The sequence below is a fragment of the Papaver somniferum genome, chromosome 4 (assembly GCF_003573695.1).
Source record: "Papaver somniferum cultivar HN1 chromosome 4, ASM357369v1, whole genome shotgun sequence".
In the NCBI taxonomy this organism is placed as follows: domain Eukaryota; kingdom Viridiplantae; phylum Streptophyta; class Magnoliopsida; order Ranunculales; family Papaveraceae; genus Papaver; species Papaver somniferum.
Window position 1 is genome coordinate 130,135,862 of NC_039361.1, and position 22,054 is coordinate 130,157,915.

The 22,054-nt window shown below is 35.5% G+C and overlaps 1 protein-coding gene across 1 annotated transcript; it reads right to left on the reverse strand.

The window, feature by feature from the left end:
- Positions 1-21,170: 21,170 nt before the first annotated feature.
- Positions 21,171-21,563, reverse strand: LOC113273129. Its single transcript, XM_026522896.1, has one exon. The coding sequence runs from the start codon at positions 21,561-21,563 to the stop codon at positions 21,171-21,173; it is 393 nt and encodes a 130-aa protein (XP_026378681.1).
- Between the last annotated feature and the right edge of the window lie 491 nt (positions 21,564-22,054).

Genomic DNA, 22,054 nt, shown 5'->3' on the forward strand with positions numbered 1-22,054 from the left:
GTCAAAATTGCATCGTTTTAAAAGAGATTCAACAGTTCCTAATATAACCATGTGGATGAAGGTAATTGCAACCAAGATTAATTGGCGTGGCTAAACATCACATATATCCACGTTAAACAAATATAAATTGGCGTGGATCGTGGCTAAATATCACGTATAGCCACGCTATATGGCGTGTCTATATGATATTCAATGAACGGCTCATAGCGTTACATGTGGACGGTGGAGGATGCATCTAATTTGACGTCAATATTGCATCATCTTAAAAGAGATTCAACGGTTCCTAATACAACCACGTGGATGAAGGTAATTGCACACAAGATTAAATTGGTGTGGCTAAATATCACATATAGCCACGCTATATGGCGTGACTAAATATCACGTATAGCCACGCTATATGGCGTGTCTATAGGATATCCAATGAATGGCTCACAATGTTACATGTGGACGGCGTAGGATGCATCTAATTTGACGGTCAATATTGCATCATCTTAAAAGAGATTCGACTGTTCTTAATACAACCACGTGGATGAAGGTAATTGCACACAAGATTAATTTGGCGTGGCTAAATATCACATATAGCCACGCTATATGGCGTGTCTATATGATATCCAATGAACGGCTCACAACATTACATGTGGATGGTGTAGGGTGCATCTAACTTAACGGTCAATATTGCATCATCTTAAAAGAGATTCAACGGTTCCTAATATAGCCACGTGAATGAAATTAATTGAAATTGGCGTGGCTAAACATAACATGTAGCCACGTTAAACTTATATGGCGTGTCTATCGGATAACCGATGGCTACGCTAAATAAAAAATTGCGTGTCTGTATGATAAACAATGACCACGCCAAATCATTAATTGCGTGTCTATATGATAAACAATGGCTACGCCAAATACAAGTTGCATGTCCATAGGAGAACCAATAGCCACGCCAAAAAGCAAATTGTGTCTCTAATGAGTACCATTGGCCACACCAAGTGCCATATCAATTTAAGTATTTTTTGACCAAATTACAACGCCTATATGGCTCTAGCATGTCTATTTCTCGCATAAATAAACACGCAAGGCATGCGTGGCTATAAGCTACCTAAAACCACGCGAGCTGAAACCACGCCAAGCCCAAACCAAAACGGCGTGACTAAAACACTATGGATACACCAATTTGGCGTTGCAAAAGGGTCAGTTTGTACTAGTGTTGGGGATCGTATTTGGTATGGAATCCAGAGCAAAACTATATTTGGTTGAGCGGAAATTAAGAGTTCGTCTGGAGTGGGGCGCTGGTATAATAACCGCATGGAGTGAAACGGAGATTAAGTACGTACGATGGTGGGGAAAACATATAAATTCCTCCAATTAAAATGAAACAATATATTAAGTCACACACACTTGTGGTGCGTGCAGTGAATCATCACCAGGCAAACATATAATCTTCGCTTCACTTGGACGGATATATAATCTCCGCTAGAAACTCTACGAAGTGGAAGAAAAATATTTCTAGGGGGTGCAAGATAGCAAAATTTGGCTTAGGAAAAATCTCAGAAAAGTTAGGAAAATTTAGGATTGAGATCTGGTTTAGCAGGGTGCACAACTGCACACACTTGCTTTTAACTGCCTCCGCCACTGGTTCCCGTTATTTTCCACCACAGAGCAAATCAATTTTTTTAGTTTTTAGTTTAGTTTTAGTCTCTAGTTTGCTCTCATGATTGTGGACGCTCTTAGTGAAGCATGGTTTTTCGGTGGGTAGTTCACCTTTCCTAAGAATAAAATTGTATTATTGTTGTATATATAATTTGAGAAGGAATTTCTGGTATGTGGTTGAAACTTGAAAGTTGAGCCAAAAGCTTGAATTCTAGAACTCACGGCCGCTGCCAATAAGAATTGAGGGTTTCCAATTTATTTATCAATTTTTGATCCGAAGAAAAAACCTAAGGTAAAGATTACTCACCATTTCCTAATGAAACATTACCTATCCCAAATTCGCTTCTCCTCCCTTCCCTCATCTATTCCCACCTGATACTAAAACTCTGAAAAAACCTACTGAAACTCTAAAGAAAATGGTTATGACACAAACAATCATAACTGATGAAGTCCGTTAATGGTACACAAATAATAAGAACTAAAAGCCAACTCCCAACGCATATGTTCTCTATCAGACAAAGTAATTTATAAATCTAAGCTTGAGGTTTTTCCCCCCTTCATTTTTATAAGTGGTATATTCTTATGGGTTTCTTTTATGGGATGTGGTTGTAAAACGGAATGGTAGATTTTATTTTTTAGTCTGGATTTTGACTTTGTAGCTAAAAAATAATAATGAACAGCTTCAATGATTTCGTATCACCACAAAACCCTAATTGCAAATGGGTTAGCATCCATTATAGTAGAGGATTATAAGCCAAATCATTCAGCTTTCCATCGTCGTTTGTAGTTCGGGAGTTACATGAACGACCTAAATATGGTTCCCTTTAGTTTCATCTCTTTAGGTTAAACTGAAGCGAATTAACATCTGAGTTGTTTTATCTTTCTTACGCCTTGAAGGATATGTTATTTATTCTTTATTATTGCAATTGTACTGGTAGCTGTAGCATCTCTTTTATCGGGAACCCTCCTTCATGCTAAGATTGATCTCAATTAGCTGGAGTTTCTCAATTAGCTCTTGGGTTTCTCGGGTAATTGAGCACTAAAATTAGGCTCAGGCCCCACCCATGGGTAACCCATAATATCAGGCCCTTAATTAAAAGAAGTTTAAATCTAGGCCCCAAATTATTAAAAGACCTTGATACCCTTATACATATTGTCAAGCCCGTAATTAAATAAAATTTAAATTTAGGCCCAAAATTATTAAATCTAGGCCCGAAATTATTAAAGTATAGTGTGAATGTGTAAACAGAAGTTACACATGCATATGGCATGTGTATCCAGAAGTTACACATCCTTATGATATGTGTAATGCAAAGTTACACTTGTATATATGTGCAAAAAATAGACATCAAAAAGAAAATATAAAAAAATACATGTATTACTTTAATATTCATTTACAACAATCTTTTAGCATGTGTAACTAGAATTTACATACACATCTGTCTAGTGTAATTGAGAGTTACACATGCATTTGAGTTGTGTATTCAACGTCAACTCCAGTTCCAGCGAGACCAATACCACAAATAAGCAACCATGATTGCGGTTCCTGTCTCCGTAGAACACAATAATAGTTTCAGTGTATATAGAACATATAATAGTTTATTGATAAAAAAACATATAATAGTTTCTTAGATTCTATAGAACCTTACATATAATATTCATGAAAAATGAATCAACTTTCTATTAATAAAATTACCCCAAATAAGAATAACACTTTTAGCATGTGCATTTAGCATCTGTAAGTAAGAGTTACACATGCATCTGGCCATATAGCATGTGTAACTAGGAATTACACACATATGACTTATGTAATCAGCAAATACTGAGCCTAATTGTGTACCTCTAACAAAAAATTTCATCAAAGCATCAAAACTAACAAGGTTCAAAGACATCAGTGTCAACTAATGTATAATAGTCACCATTCACATTCTAAGACATGCTTTTCCCGCGTAAGCAAGTATAATTGCAAAAAATTATGTAGTGGAAACAATGTATGAAAACTAGAGGTCTCTAGATACCATCTATTCAGCTACCGAAGACGCAACACAACACAAAAAATTCAACAAATATATCCGCTAATTATTACTCCTACCCTAGCACATTTACATTTTTCTTATTTTGTTTAATGTTTCAAAAACTACAGGAAGTGTATAATAAGGCACAAGACTGACCTTTTAGCATTTCTTACAAGCAACTGTACTGTTTAATCTAGATACTCCATAAGCCAACACATGAATTGTCCAAAAAGATGCCTGCAGCATAAAATGTACAACAAGTCTCAATCGGTATTGAAATACATAATCCCTAGACATTGCAATAACAGAACTAACCATCCTCATTTCAAGTAAACACTTTGAAATACTTGTTCATCCTCTAAGGTCTACAACCACCATTTAACAACATTTAACCACGAAAAAAACTCAAATATTTTCCTCAACATAGACAATCGATGGGTCACAATTTCATGTTCAAATTAGCTTTTCAAGAAGCATAAATCAGGAGACAAAACAAAGATGCAAAGCAAAGATGAAAAACACTTGAAAAGTAGTATCCTCTTGTTTAATAAATAAAAAAAAGTAAAAAAAAAACTTGAAATAAAATTTCACCTCAATGTCTTCATAGTATACTTCCAACAACACGAGCATCAAAGATCAACACTGCCTGCATGTCATACGCACACTGCTTGAAATAAAGTTTCACCTCAATGTCTTCACATCTCATATGCACATCTTGTGTAAACTGCAGTTATGTATATACAATGCTTGTGTAAACTGCGGTTACATATCTTGTGTAAACTGCATTCTATCATGTGTATATGTAAGTTACACATCTAATTAGCATGTGTAACTAGTAGCTATACATCCATTTAACTTGTGTAACTAAAAGTTACATATCTAATTAGCATGTGTAACTAATAGTTACACATCCAAAAAAGGTCAGATAACTTTAAAAAAATAGACATTTCTCTTCCTAATCCCTTTTACAAATAAACATTTCTTCTGATTAAAAGGTTTTGTCCTACCAAAGTTAGCAATGAAAAGTATAGAATTACACCTGAAAATAAGACACTGTGCATTTTATTCTAAAAGAAACTTGAATACCTAAGATTGAACACTAGGGGAGGAATTTACCTTAGCCTCTCTGGCTCCATACTTTCACTTCCCGCTATGCGCACTAGCTCAGCAGCCATCACTGTTGTGATAATTAGAGCACAAATTAATTCTAAGAGATACAGCGATGTAAAATATCAAATTAATTTTATTTCAGATAACTTCCTGTTCAATCTTATATATGCAACTGATAAGTAATTTTAGACATTGGATTAACCGATTACACAGTCAGATCCACGATTGTGCTTTAGCTCAAGGACTGCAATACAGTAAGACCAAACTAAGACATCCATCATTAGGCTGCTATTACTTCTACCAATCTAAAAGGAAATTCACTAACTAAACACTCATAAAACAAGCATGTATAATCAGCTAGTACACATAAAAAGGCATGTGTAATTTGGAGTTACACATGCATATGAAATGTGTAATTGGAAGTTACACATGAAAATATGCATGTGTAATAAACAGTTACATATGTCGTATCAGGGTATTTTGTCGAGCTATCTTCTTTCTAATGTAATAACAGAGGGCTATGTAATTTGTTGTCATAGATAATCTGTATACTCGAGAAGTTTCTAATTGGAATACAAGGCGCTTAAAGTTAAAGTGAACCTTAGAATAAGCATCATGAAAGGAAACCTACTTACTATTATAAACTAATTAAAGTATGCAAATCAGATAGCTCGACATTTTAGATGTTATCTAAACAAAGGAATACCTTTTTAGTCAATGTCTCTCGAAGTGCTGGTAAACCTTCGTCACCACCATAATGACTTGTTAAAGATTCATTAACAATTTTCTTAACTTTCTCGAAGCTCCCTCAGGGGGTTTCCAGTAAACTACCCTGCAACATCATCACCCATAAAGATCGGATAACACATGGTTGACACAAAGTCCAAGAAAAAATAATTGAACGAATACAGAAATGGGAAACAAGATGAGACGAAATCAAACTACAAAACAACTTTTTAATCATCACATGGAGGAATGAACGAGGAAACTAAACTATCTCCAATCTGAGTTGACTAACAAATTCATCAATCTAGTTACAAATTAAATCAATCTAATAAACCACCGATATTCAAAAATGACGCTTCTTCTTTGAAAAAAACACGAAAAATAGATCTAAAAAAATAGTTTAAATGAAAATGAAATCAAATCTTACTACGAAACCAGAAACATCACCAACAAATATAGAAGCAGATATCAATTGATCTAATCATTTTCTTCCTCTTCGTAGTACATCCGCAGCCATGGACGACATAGCTCTTAATCAGAAAACCCCTAAATTCTTCTAGCAGAAGAGAGAGTAGAACAAAAACCACCATATGTAATTGATGCTCTCTAATCGCGAATCTAATTTTCTTTCGAATCAATATGAAACCAAATCAGAAGAATTAGATCTTGGGAAACCGGATCAAGGAAACCCTAGAAAATGAATTTAAAAATAAGAGCAGCTCTGGTTTTAGATGGAGAGAGAAAATGAAATAAAAAATGAGACTGAATATAAATCGTCGACTCATTTAAATACATTTAAATGGGTACTTTAGGTATTATTTCTGTCATGAAGTCGGAATATTATTTTATGGTTTACAGAGAGATCTAGCTAGAGCTAAAGTCACAGCAAATCGTGTTGCATCCGTGGTTGGCGATGAGTGGAAGGATTGAGAGCGATAAAGTTATGCATATTAAGCCCTCGCTTGAAGATCAAAACTTCTTCCTACAAATCCATTTTTTTAAACTCATGTTTTACCTATTTTCTTTGTTGTTGGTAGTGTTTTTTTCTTTTGATATCCGATTCATTTTCGTACCAAATGATCATGCATTATTTCATTAGAGGATGATTATACTTTGTGGTAATCCGTCTTATCTACTCTTTACCAACATTGTTTTTTGTTTTTATTTTTCTTGCACAAGCGTTTTAAGTATTTTAGATCATATCTGTTAGTCATAGTTTTACTTGGTCTTGAGGGTATACCAATCAATAATCAATTATTTATTATATGATGTTCTTATGGTTCGAAAGCAAGCGTGAAGCTTCAAGATATATCATCAGAGGTGAGTTTTTGTTGTTCTATGTGGATTATGCCAATAAGTCTTAATATAGAAACACTTGCAATCTTGATGTGTGTATCCATATATAAGTTCCATCAATGCAAACTAGCTAGCTAATCACTGATTTTCCATATGATAAACATTATGGATATGCTCCTTGCAAATCCATATTTGTATATTTCAGTAACTTCTTAGTGTCCGACTTAGTTTAGGTCATAATCAAGTTTCCAAAGTTGGTGTAGAGGAATAATTAAATTATCTCAGTCAGTTATTACTGTTAGTGAAGGTTGTGGTTGTTAGACTTTTTATGGTTTGCGTAACAAATCATGCTTAGATTAAGCTAATACATGTTTAGTATAAGCTAATCTCTGTTTTGTTTAAAGCATGTTTATTGTTTAATCATGCACTTAAGTTTTGTTTAAGGTTTATGCTAGATAAGGTTGAAACTAATATGACATGGCTCTTGTACTATGAGTTGTCCAATGTAGCCATGAGGTGTCCTCCAACTCATGATGGAAAGGTTGAAGTGACATGTGGAAAGCGTGAATATGACTCACTTATATCCTCATCTGTTTTATAAAAGAAAATCAGTTTTCATCCATCATTAAATAATGTGAGGAAATTAAGTAATGTGAGAAAATAAAGTTGATAATAAGTCATGAAAAGGTTAAGTGTCTTTTGTGTGTTTCTATTTCCTTATACTCAATCTGTTTTAAGTATGAATCATATGTAGTATGGTGCTACGTATGGTGCTGATTTCTTGTGTTGTTGAGTATGCTATTACTAGGTTCAAGGTATAATTTCAGCATAAGGTTGTTTTACACAATGTTTAGGTCTTAATTGTAAGGTTAATGGAGCTAAAATTCCAACATTCAACTTCCATTTCACCTAATTCTTACATACTCAGCAGCTAGGGTGATTGTACGGTTGAGGTTTTGAATTATTTTCCTTCTAATGTTGTAGTTCTTCTCATATGCGGTGATTCAGTACTTCATACTTGATGTGGTGGGATTGAAAAATCAGAATTGAAAGTATTGGAGCAGTTGTAGAAGGCTTGTGCATCTCAATAAAGGTATTGTTTATATCTGTAATGGATTAGGACTTCTTAAGATGGTGGTTTTGCTGTAAGTATAGGTCTGAATTTTTCTGTTTTGAAAAGTTGTAACTTGTGATAGTTTGTAGCTTCCATTACTCGACGGAGTGTTGCCAAAGTGACACTTTGAGATTATGTGGAAGTGTTTTAATGAGAACTATGTGATTGTGATGGTTTGTTTGATTCATTCATAAATTATAAACACAAATCTTTCCCAAAGGTGTTTCGTGTTTATGAAATCTGATGTGAATCAAGTCTCGTATGTGTGAAAGTTTTTCATATGAGAATTTAGTCTTAAGCTTATTAGTACTCATTGTATGTCGTATTTTCTGCTCAAAGGTGATTTGCGATGATATGGAGTCTTGTTTTTGAGTTTAAGATGTTATTGTTTTTCTTATGGACATGCTATTTACTTGGTTTATGTTATAGCTATATAAAGTGATAATAAGCATGTGTGTGTTGTTTGAATCCAAATTTCATTGGAATTGTAATTGTGGTTTATCATCAAGTTTATTTATGATGCTTCGGCTGTCTATCCGTTGACAGGAAGCGGATAGAACTGGGAGAGGGGGCTCATAAGGCGCGTGCGCATATCTAAAGGTTCGAGCGAATAGGGCGGCGATGATGTGGTTATTGGATTGTTCCCAAACTAGTTTGGGTTTCCGATCCTTGCGGCATAGTCTGGCATTCAGTTTTCCAGTTTTGAGAAGTTTACGAGAAGCGGTTGGTGTTAAACGTCAGTATGCGTGATATTTTATTTTTTTAAGATGTCACTCGGGTTTCAATCTCGGTTGAAATAATCTTGCCTTATAAATGCTTAGTTCGCAAAAATTGTTGTCACGCACGATGAGAGTTTGTTGAAGTACCTTTCAAGAATTTTTGCATGAAATGTTATAAATTCAGAGTATAACTGTGAACATTTTATTATGAAATCACTTTTAGTTTTTGAGCCTTTGGATTATATTACTAGTCCGTTCGTATCATCATCTTTTATCTCTCTCTATTTTTTATTTGCTAACTAATTTTTTTTTTTGGACCTGGACGGAGACCGCTTTAGTCATTCCTACCTCTTATATGGATTGGATGGAGGCCACTTAAGCCATCTCACCCTTTACTCTTATACACTAGTGGAAAATGGCCTATCTGGGACAGAATGGAACGACACAAACTAGATATCGCGATATAGCTACAAGTGGAAAGTGTGGTTGACTAAAGTGAAGCTGTGGATGTATACAGACTTTCATTGACTTAGACAACAATACTACTTGCTGTGTGGCTGACTAAAGTCAAAATATTGTTGTGTCAGGTCTTTGGTTGACGTATACAGCGACATTATCAATGTTATTGTTTCTATAGTAGGTGTATTTGATTGTCCGGTTAGGATTTACTTTTCTTGTTGATGGACGGATGGAGATGAATACTCAGTCTTCTCATTACAACTAGACTAGAAGTAAGAGAAAGAAACCTTATCACTTTACCTTTCTCTTTTTCATTCGAGTGATGCTAGACGCATCGAAGGTTTCCACCGTGAAAACCACCGAAACTAAATCGTGCGGCAGTAGGGTAATAGTTCGAGCATCGGGATTAGGGCCGTGTAAAGTGGGGCCAGGGTTTTGTGTCACACGGTGCTCACTTCGGGAGATTTCTGAAGTGAGTTTAGAGTTTCCGTTTTCATATTTCCTTCTCTCTGCTCTCCTTTCTTTTCTCTTCTTCCTTTTTCTTTTCCTCTCCTCTTCTGCTTAACCTATATTGGTTGGAATCAACCGATATCTTCTAAAAGCTCGGAAGATATTTTCTCTAAACGCTAATTTCATAGATCAAAACCCTTAATTCGGTTTTTTTTTATCGATTCTGTAAATCCAGCTTTATTCGTATCATAAAATTTCCTTGAGAATATACAATTTTTATGTTTTTCATTGCATATCATGGAGCTTTAAAGCATGGGTGTGGTTTTAATTTCAGTTTTGCAGATTCAGTTTTGATTTTTATTATCGTATTTTATCACTGATTTTTATTATCGTATTTCATCACATCCGATTGAATTGGCTGCTAGGGCTAGTTTTTTTTTGTATGGATAAGTAGGCATATTCATTTTCATTATAACGATCTAGGATTTACAGGACACCTCTCTTTATTGACTGTTGATTTTGATTGGGTTCGTATTTTTTGATATATACTTATGAAGAAGGCTTAATAGAAGCAACTTAACACTATTTAGGAGAGTTTGGAGTGTTTACTACTTGTAAAACATGTAACAATCTGATATTGATAAGTGGATCACTTACCATGAGGTGCTTGTTACTTTTTGCAGTGTGCTCTTTCCGCTGTAGTGATAGGGGATCACTCATTAGGTAAAAGAAACATGAGTTAGGGTTATTGAACCATTTCTTAGAAACCATTTCTAAGAAATCTTTTCTTCACCATTTCCTTTTCGTGCTAGCTGTTAGGGTTTGATTTTGTACAAATTTATCAGGTAAAAGTTAGGGTTTGCAATTTCAATTTTCGCTATTTTTCATCTTTTTAAGTTAATGTTTGATTTTGTTGACAGGGTTTTAATTATCATCCGTTTTTTTTTGTTGTAGCAATTGCTTGAAGAACATTCAACATCTTCACTGGCATTTTTTGAAGATCTTCACTCTTCAGGTATAACTTCTCAGTTCTCTTTTGACTTGTTTCGAATCGATTTTATGTTAATGAAGTCAAAATTGGGTGTTCTTAAGGATTCTAATGTTGGATTTTGGATTTGTAGTTCTTGTCAATAAGGAAAGAAAATGAGGAACTATTGGTGTTGCTAAATATGTGTTTTGAAGAAATTGCTGGTGTTGATGGTAGTGAGATCTTTCTGTTAGTGATAATGGGTGGAAGATAAGACGGTTAGTGAGAGTTATTTTTCTTTCTGATTCTAAGTTGAGAATTTTTGCTTGATTTCCGTAGAGTATTACTTTTCGTTTCCTCGATATATTTGTTACGGGTTAATTGTTGTTTGGTACTTATGTTTTGTCCAACATTAGTGTTTGGTCTAATTTTTGTCCAACTTAGGGGTTGGTACTTGAAAATAACGTTGATCCTCGTTGATTGAGTTAAGTTTTTACTTTTGTTTAGAAATTATTATAAAAATTTATATAAAATGAAATTACTATAGGAGTTTACTATAATACCCTTTACTTTCCTCTTAACATGGACATGACTCTGTACTTTCTTCTTCCCCTCCACAGTCGAATGAATATTGCAAACTCCATTGAGAAAGAACAGCGGTACTAAATCGATTACACGATCAACAAAGTAAATTCAAAATTCTCCACTAATAAATTAAATTCATTCATAATAGAATTATACACCAATTTCAACCAAAATCTTCAAAAGTAATCATTCAATCTTGGATCTAACCATGTAATTTAACTCAATCACACTTGCTCATCTCTTATCCCCAAATTCTCATTGAATTTTATGTAAACAGTATCCCTCTGTCATGAGTTTAAGCTCAATTACACACCTTTTATACAAATCAACCCAAGCATCCTTCAATTTTTTCCCTAATTTCAGTTACACTTGTTCATTCAACTTTGTAAATAAACCGCATCGAAATATGCCCAGAACTTTTTAATGTTTATCACAAAATTTAATGTTTACTTACCGATTTGCTAAGAGATGGAGAAGCAGAGCAATAATTTTTCAATGAGAAAGTTTTAAGGGAGGAAACAATTTCTTCAAACGTTTGTTTTTTCACCAATTTGGTCAAAAAAAGAAGATGCCATTACTCCTATAACAAAACCCTAGATTATGATTTTGATTTTAGGTGGAAGTTTCTGATTTACCAGATGTTCTCCACGGAATCAGATTTTTCCAGATTTAATTTCAATTCCATCACTACTATGCCTTAACGTCATCTAAGTTTTCTTCTCTACCATAGGTATAAAATCAGGAACAACAATGAAGGTTTTTGAAATGGATGTAAAAGAGCAGCAGCAGTAATGCGACTGGTTTTGAGAAAAGAACGCCTGTTCTCAAATCATCAGGACCGTCGGTTCATTGGTTTATCAGAGAGTCGTTGGATCCTAAACTACAACAAGGGTACATTTGTAACTTAATATAATTTATTTTACAAAATTAATTAAAATCTAGTCAAAGATGGTCAATGTCAAGTCCAGGTACCAAATACTAAGTTGGACAAATGTTAGACCAAACATTAATGTTGGACAAAATGTAAGTATCAACGTCGAATAACCCATTTGTTACTCATGATGCTATGTTATCAGGAGTTGTCCTTTCTGGATACTTACTTTATCCTGCATTCATGTCCGTACACAGACATGGAGAGTAAAGGGAAAACACAGCAGTTGCTTGGATTTGGTGGTCCCTCTTAATATGCTGTCAAGGAATACTCCTTCACTCCGGATATATAGCAAAAGCAAATTATCTCAATCTTCCTGAAAGAAATGAGAATTATGTAAGTTTATCATCCTTGGATTATGTTTTTGTATGTCCATCATAGGTTTTGACGTTGTTTGGCATTTGTAGCAGTTGGAAATAACAATTTTATTACCTCTACTAGCTTAATTTCATTTGGTATTTTAAGATTTTCCTTCTTCTTTCATATAACTGTACTTCAGAACTAATGATACAACTAATATGCTTCATATATTCAGGAGTTTGAACGTATGCATATACCGTACTTCAGAACTATCATTGTAAGTGGTGGTACTAGTTGGGATTACGTGAAAGGTGGGGATAAGGTAGTGGGGGTGGGGGTGGGGGTGGGGTGGGGGGGATAGATGATTTCAAACTATCCTTGTACAAGAAGAAAATAACATTAACAATGTTATAAGTTTTGTTTTCACATATGTTGAGGAAGATAATTGGAAGATCCTTAGATATGGCATGTTTTAGAGAGTATTGAGGTTCACAAATCGACTAGCTTGTATAGAAAAGTTTTTCGGCTTTTTAAGGTTAGATACTAGAAATTGTGGTCTGCACTATTGGTACCTGCTGTAGTGTGGTTTATGCTTTGGTGTTTGCTAGTTTTGTATTGATTGCAAATCCCTAACGCCTTTTTGGTTCAATTTTATTTTTCCTGTTGAAAGTTTCATTTTAATAACTCATTTTGTTGTTTGTTATATGTAGATGCAGGGATAGAGCTTGGGTTGTTCTTGTAGAAACTCTTGAAGGTAGGTAAATTCTCTAACTCCACTTTTTCTGTTACTCGATCACGTATGTTTGTATATGATAACCACATGGTACTGATTCAAAGTGTTCTCCAGATAGTGAATATTGTTCTGATCTTATTCAACCAAATGATGCTTTCATAGGTTATCACTGATACTGAGTCCACTGGATCAAAGCTTATTGGACTTGTGACTTCAAGAACAAAACTTCCTAATCTCCGTAAGGTGTGTAATGAGATTGAGGCTAGTAATTTTCTGCGCTATGTTTCAATTATTGGTTTTTACCTCCACTTGTATATGTATTGCAGCTTGATGATGATGGGAAGCTATGAACCAAAGGAAGAAGTTAGTTAGATAGACGAGATAATTCCAGCTTATACGAGGTATAGTTTCATATACTCCGAGTCTATCTATGGTTTTATGATTTGCTGTCATGGTTATTAAGTAGCCACTAGCCACTAGAAGAGAAAGATGAGGCGATTTGTGATACTTTTATTCCCAGATGACCTGTTTTAGGTTTGCTTAGTTCAGTTTACAGTCTTATTGTTGTCAAGCCAAAAATGTATGAAGGGGTAGGTTTAATTCAGTTCTCAGTGTTATTTCATATACAACCATTTTCCGTACGAAGAGTGGTGGAGCAACAAAGCTACATAAGAAACTGATAATTTACAGTGTAGCCCATAATCTTAGGAATTTCCTGCATCACAGTGGTGACATGGTTCTGATAATCTCTAGATTGCTGAAACCTGAATCCTGGATTTTTAAACTTAAGCAGTTCGTTTGTACTTCGATTGTTCAATTGCATTAAAAACTCATGCCTTTAGACCAACTATTTGAATGTACAGGTGAAAACTTCCAGCACCTATATGGATCATCACATATGTATTGATAAGCTAATCTCTTAAGTTTGTCTCTCTCAGCACGAGACAAGTTCTTCGGGACTTTTTTAGAAACCAAATAATTGACAATATCAGCATACCATGGCTCCACAACCTGTAGTGAGAACAATTGCTCGTCTGGAAAACTTTCACGCAACCGGATAGTTTCTTCGTCTACAGTAAGATGACTCAAGTGATCTGCAACTGTGTTATCAATGCCTTTCTTATCTTTAATCTCTATGTCAAATTCTTGCAAAAGCAATATCCAGCGAATGAGCCTTGGTTTAGCTTCCTTCTTTATGAGTAGGTACCTTAGTGCTGCATGGTCAGAAAACACAACAACTTTTGTACCAAGCAAATAAGAATGAAATTTCTCCAGTGCAAATACTATTTCTAACAACTCTTTTTCAGTGGTCGTATAGTTTTGTTGAGCATCATTTAACGTTCTGGAAGCATAATAAATGGCATGGGGTAACTTCACAGTACGCTTCCCTAATACTGCACCGACCACATAGTCACTAGCATCACACATTAGCTCAAATGGCTTACTCCAACCAGGTGGTTTCATGATAGGGGTTGTTATCAAAAGTTCTTTCAAACGATTGAATGCCACTAAACACTTCTCATCGAAGTTAAAAACCACATCCTTCTACAAAAGTTGGCATAATGGCACTTCTCCCAATTTAGCACAAGATTAGTTTCAACACATCGTTTAAGAATAAGTTTAAGGTTATCCGAGCACAAGGCAAAGGAATCACCATACACGCTGAAATCGTCCATAAAAACTTCGATAATGTTTTCAACATAATCTGAAAAGATACTTACCATACACCTTTGGAAAGTAGCGGGTGGGTTACACAAACCAAAAGGCATCCTTCTATAAGAAAATGTTCCAAACGGATAAGTAAAAGTAGTTTTCTCTTGATCCTCAGGTGCTATAGCAATCAGATTGTAACCTGAGTAACCATCAATAAAAAAGTAGTGAGAGTGTCCAGATAAACGTTCCAACATTTGATCCATAAAAGGTAAAGGAAAGTGACCTTTTTTAGTGGTTGCATTAAGTTTTCTATAATCTATACAAACCCTCTAACCAGTTTGCACTCGAGTTGGGACAAGTTCATTTTTATCATTCTGCACCACTGTAACGCCCGACTTCTTTGGTACTACTTGTACTATGCTCACCCACTTGCTATCAGAAATGGGATAGATAACTCCCACGTCTAATAACTTCAGAATTTCTTTCTTTACGATTTCCATCATTGGAGGATTCAGGCGATGCTGAGCTTCCCTTGTAGGTTTTGCCTCATCCTCAAGTCGTATTTTGTGCATGCATGTCGATGGGCTTATTCCATTGATATCAGCAATTGTCCATCCTATGGCTGTTTTGTACTCCCTCAACACTCGAAGGAGTCTTTGTTTCTGCAATTCAGTTAGTTCCTTAGAAACTATTACTGGTAGCTCCTCTTTATCACCTAAATACAAGTATTTTAGGTGATCCGGAAGAGGTTTCAGTTCTAGCTTTGGAGCCTGCAAGATAGATGGCACAATTTTTTCATTAGATACTGGTAAAGATATAAAGGAAACGCTTCCGGGTGACGATTTTTCATGTAAAGAGTTAAATGAGCCAATAGTGTCCTTGATTACGTCACCACATTCCAAACCATCATTAATGAGTGTAGTCAACACGGTTTTAAGCGCATCCACCCCATCCATGTTGAACATCTGCTGAGCCAAAGTATCAATCACATCAACGGAGCTGCTGCTTGTTTGTTTGCGTAGATGAAATTGGGATGATCTCTCCATCCTGGATTATAAGTGTTTGAATAAGGATTGTATTGTTGCCTCTGCTGATTTGGGAATACTGCATTCACCTGTTCAGCTTCTTTTTCATAAGAGGGAATGATTATTGAGGCCATTTGTTGCATCATCTTCTCTATGTTACCAATCATATGTTCTAAGTGAGGTGAAGAAGTAACCTCATTAACCTTTCGACTCATTGACAAACCTCTTGTGTTGAATTGATGCGTGTTCGCATCCATATTCTCGATTAATTCTGTCGCTTCGTCACGGTTTTGTTTGTCAAAGCACCACCACTAGCTGCATCGATAAGATTTCTCTCCGATTGGATCAAACCATCGTAAAAATACTGCATTATGAGTTTCTCAGAGATTTGATGATGTGGGCAGCTCGCTAACAACTTCTTGTACCGTACCCAGTAGTCGTAAAGAGTTTCACCAGTAATTTGTTCAATCCCACTAATTGCTTCACGAATGGTTGTTGCTTTAGAGGCGGGATAGTACTTTTCTAAAAATACTTTCTGCATCTCATTCCATGTTGTGATACTTCCAGGTGGAAGACAATAAAACCATTCTTCTGCAAAATCAGTCAAAAAGAATGGGAAAGTTGTCAGTAAAGCTCTTCATTGATCAGTTCTAGTTGGATTCAAACTTGTCAACCTATGTTGAAACAATTTCAAATGACGATACAGATCGTCTCCTGGAATCCCTTTTAACTTCGGTAACCCATGAATCAACTGAGATTTAAGTTCAATTGAATCTTCCAGGTTGACACACAACTTTTGTTGATCAAACGATGGGGATGTCAGATCTTTGAGTGTCTTCTTGGGAGGTGTAGGTGGTAGAGCGGCGTCATTTCCCTGGTTTCCTTGGTTACCAGTGTTGGTTGTTTGTTCCGTCAACCATCTCTTCTTGTTGTGATTGAGGTTCTTGTAGTATTGTTCCTCTGCGAGTTGAAATTCCACATCTTGGGTAATCCCAACGTTTTGGGTGCCAGAGATCAAGTACCTGAAACAATATTCTCAAAAACAAAATTAAAAACAAAAAATAAGAAATTAAAAACAAAAACAAAATAATAATCCGCTATGCCTCCCCGGCAGTGGCGCCAAAATTTGGTCGGTTGTCAGCCAAGCAAAAATAATTTAAGTTCTTTCACTTCACAATAGTATAGTTATAAGAACATATTCGTTCCACAGGGAGATATGGGTTTTTTAATTGTTTTTGAAAACTTATGTAAATCGGGGGGATTTTGTTGTTTAAAAATAATTTAAATTAAAAACAAAAGATAAAAGTGTTTAAGAAAATATCAGAGGAAAAAGCTGGTTAAGGAATTCGCCGTCTATCACTACACATGTTACTCAATCAAGCATTCAAATTATCACTCACACACTCATGTCACCAACAACCCTAAAGTATCCCCAATCAGTGTATCTACTTCGTTACGTCTCCACAAATCAACAAATAATGCAATCGCAATTATATGAATTCTTTTCCAACAAATAACCTAATGCTTATCGCTAGAAGATTCAACTTGAGGAAAGCTTTAAAATCTATGAGACGGGTTATTCATAGGCAATACAAAAACAATCGTGGTATATTCAACCTAGGCCAAGTTTTACTTGTGATTTCCTTCACGATCCACACCTCTAGTGATCATAAATTACTACTAGTTATTAGAATCTTGATAAAATTACCTAAGACTTCTAATTAGTGATAGATAAGTTATTATGATATTTAACTCGCGACTTAAATATGCAAAACAACTAATCATATTACATGCACGAAATCATATAACTATTATGCTTAGTAAAACTTGAACGATAAACAAGATGGTGAATGAAAAACTGAATGCATTAATCAATTAACATAGTTGTGATTTTAGGTTACATCCCTAACCAATTAAAAGAATTAGCTTCTCATAATTCTTGGCTATTAAAGTAGAGAAAAGACAAGAAATCAAACTACACTAGTCGCAGAAGATCTTTGGCCACTGCTGCTACAGACTTTCTGATACTGCTGCATCAATTGAACTCCTAAAGCTTCTGTCTTTGTCTGGGAACTTTCTTCAAACAGGTTATTGGCGTGTAAACTAGGGTGAGGAGGTATATTTTGGTTCCGATTTGGACCTCTATTTATAGCAATTGAACCCTGAAAGTTCGAATCGGGTAACCACACAACAATCCTAAACCGCCATAAAAACTAAAACGCGCTTTAATCTTCACCATTCATCTCCAAAATCGACGGCAAGAAGGGTACTTGGTGGCTGTTTTGTGGGCTTGAAATCTCAATCCAATTCCAAGTAAATCTTATCAATTCTCTAAAGTCTCACCCAAGTCTTCGAATTCAACACAAACCCAAGTTCCTTAACCGTCTTAGACTCTCAGAAACACCACCTAATCTCCTCAATTCGTCATCCAACCAATGGCAGCAACCTAATCCTTCTTCCACTGAATTTTCGTCCAAGTTTTAAATCCTAAAACAAATCAAACTCCCTCAATTCATACCCATCTGTTCCTTGATTATCTCGAACCGAAATAACACCTCTTAATCCTCTACATTCGCGGCAACAATTTTATCTCATTTCTCCTGTTTTGTCTCCCAAGAACACTGCCCGTAGAAGATGATGAAAAAGAAGTTCTGGTCATGAAATTTGAATAGAAACTGATCGCCCCTAAACATAAGTTAGAGTTCCTATAACACCTGCCCTTAAAACCAATTTAAGCTTCATGTACGTGTATTTCAACAGAGAAATGTGATCTCCCCTTAGCGGATGCTGGGGTGTCAATAATGACGAGCATCCCTTATCATTTCCTGGACTCCCAATAAAAATTTCCCGTGAATTGACCATTTTACCCTTTTGGCTTTCTAAGTTCTTGATTTGCTCATAACTTCCTCATACGAGCTCAGAATGACTCCGTTCTTTCGCCATTGGCTTCGTCTTTTCGTCCTCTTCAAGATGAAAAGTAGAAATTTTGTATTTGAACGAGTTCCATTCGGTGTTTGGTCCTTCTCCACTTGTAGCTAGCTTCGTTTAAGTGTCAATTCACTTCTTTTGGATGATTCACCTAATAAAACACAAATAAGAGAAAACAAGCATAATATACAATAATTTGCAAGAAACCAAAAAACACTAGCATGGAATTGACACTAAATATATGTGAAATATGAACATATCAAATTCCCCCACACTTGCCTTTTTCTAGTCCTCGAGCAAACTAAACTAAACTACAACAACTCCCTTTCGTTGAGGACACGGTTGCACTTAGCATGTGCAATAGGCCTTTAAACCCCTAGGTGTCCCTAGTGGACGAGTTATAGTCTCGTGAGAGCTTACGAGAGGTGTACCCGCAAAATCCACTCCAACTTCAAATCCTTATAGCTTCCCAAGCATCCAAAGAGCTATGAGGACATAGAGTTTCTGCTTGCTAGTAATAAGAAGTTAGAAATACCAGAGAACATATTCTCATGCCTAAATGTTGAGTGAGAAATAACCACATCATAATGAGAGAACGCATGTTTCAGAGCGATCAATAAGCATTTCGCCTCGACTTCTGCCTCACTTAAAAAGATTTTATGATAATTGCACTCAATAAGACGGCTTTTTTATGGGTCTCACATGTGTGCAGGTAGGAATGAAGAGAGAAATCCTACACATTGAATGGTGGGAAGGAAACCTTCCGAATTATTTCTGGAGACTCCACAAAATCGTGGAAAATAAAAATTATTTTTTCTGATGATCTCTAAGAAAGGAAATCAACCATTATAGCAAGGATGAGAGTACTTACCACCTTCACATCCGATCGGCAGTGACGAAAGCACCACTCTCGCAGCATCCAATAGAAACATAGTCTTCAGCTCGTCTTCTTCATCTTCTTGGTCTTCGTCTTCGGCCTTCAACTGTTGATGATAAACTCTTGAACTTCATAGAACTTCGACAAATTGTAACTCTTTCTCTTCAATTCCTTGTTGCTTGAAACTTCTTCATAGATTTTTTCTTCTTCCCCATGGCTTTATTAAATGAATACAAAAAGAAATACAAACCAAAATAATACAAAGAATTTCTCTTGTCTTTTTATTTTTTCTTCTTTTCATTTTTTTTGCTTGAGGCACGAGAAATAACTACAAACTGAATATAAAATAAAAAATGAAATTGTTATGCTTTGTATCATAAACTTCAATATAATTCTTTACCGCTTGATTCTTCACAACTTTTATTGTCTTTGTATCATAAACTTCAATATAATTCTCATCTTTTCATTTTATTTGCTCTTGTAAATAAGTCCACAACTTGAATATAAAATTCCGCTCCTTATGTGTAAGTCTTCAACATGTATATAAAAATATGCTCATTGTATGTTACTTTACTTGGATATGAAATTTGCGCTTCCTTGTATTGTTGCTTGTAAACCTCAAACGTCTTCAACTTTCCTTGTAGATTTTGATGTCGCTCCCTTGTTGATGATGGTTGTGTTTCTATGGACCTGTTGTTGGCGAGAGAGAATGGTGTTACAGCAAATCAAACTACAAGAAGGTGGTTTTCATCTATAAACGTCACCTTCATGATTGACAAAAGTAGCACTCAAGAGATCAAAAGTAGTGCTGAAAATGGTGTGAAGTTGGGTAGCTCACCATTCTACCAATATTTAACGTACGGTGACACACACTCAAAAGAAAACTCTTTAGTCAATAAAAAGAAAATATGGTCTGGTGCCTCTGTTGATTTAAAAATAGGTAGTCTCCACTAATGATTGATCAGCAACTCTAATATCGCATTCCCTCTGCTCCTCATTTGCCACCGGTATGATTAAATCCATTATTTAACACTCTAACAAGTAAGAAATCCGAACGTAATTCCCTAACACTTCCAAGTTCAGTTATGTCGGTCAGAAATCTCTATGTAAACATACCTAGAAGTATGCTAGTGACTCTAAAATCTCTACAAGTTGGAGGTTTTATTCAAATATTTACAAAAAATTTGACTCAAAAAGGCTAAAAACTTTATATGCAAAAAACTCCCCGACACTTAAACTTCACATTGTCCTCAATGTGTAAAACCGAAAATTCTGAATTCTGACGTAGCAGCAGATGAAACGCAAAAACTGAACAAATTGGTAAGGAATTTGGCAAAACACTACGAAAGTTGTTCTCCTATGTATTTTCTACACATTGTCAAAAGGGAACAATGTTTAGATAAAAAATCTGACATTTATGGTCTCTGGACTGAACTACGTGCAGTCTGAATTTTTCTGACGAAAAGGTATTCTTCAAAATAGGTTACGAACTCAATGAAATTAAACATGGGGATGCAAATATGACAGGAAAACTGTAAAAACTAAAAATAAAAGGGTTTAAGATACAAAACCTATGGGTAGCCTCCCATTTAGCGCTTAGTTTAACGTCTTTAACCCGACTTGGCGTTCGTCTTTCTACTCATCTAGAGGGAGCACATCAACAAGTTGTACCACTTCTACATTCTCAGGTACAAAGTTCTCGTAATATGGCTTTAAGCGATGACCATTCACTTTGAATCCATTTCCTGAGGTTAAATCTTGAATTTCTACTGCACCATGAGAAAAAATATTAGTGATAACATAAGGTCCCTTCCAACAGGAACGTAGTTTGCCAGGAAATAATCTAAGACGAGTATCAAAAAGAAAAACTTTCTGTCCAACAGTAAACTGTTTTCTAAAAATCATATTATCATGAAACGCCTTAGTCTTTTCCTTGTAGATACGTGAGCTTTCATATGCTGTGTTTATAATCTCCTCTAGCTCACTTAATTGAAGTTTCCTCTGCTCTCCTGCACTATCCATCTCCATGTTGCCTGTTTAATCGCCCAGAAGGCCTTATGCTTGATCTCAACAGGAAGATGACATGATTTACCGTACGCAAATCTAAAGGGAGACATCCCAATAGGTGTCTTGTATGCGGTTATGTAATCCCACAATGCATCATTGAGACGTAAACTCCAATCCTTCCTCGTGGGATTCACGGTTCTTTCTAGGATGTATCTCACTTATCGATTGGAAACTTCTGCTTTCCCGTTAGTTTGTGGATGATATGGCGTAGCAATCTTGTGAGTTATGTTGTTCTTCTTTAACAAGCCAAAGAAAAACTTGTTTCGAAAGTGTGATTCTCCATCACTGGTTATGGCTCTTGGGGTTCCAAACCGTGTAAACATATATTCCTTTACAAATCTGTAACCATTTTAGAATCATTAGTAGAGATGGCCTTAGCTTCCACCCATTTCGAGACATAATCAACTTCCAATAAGATATAAAACTTACTATAAGAATTAACAAAAGGGCCC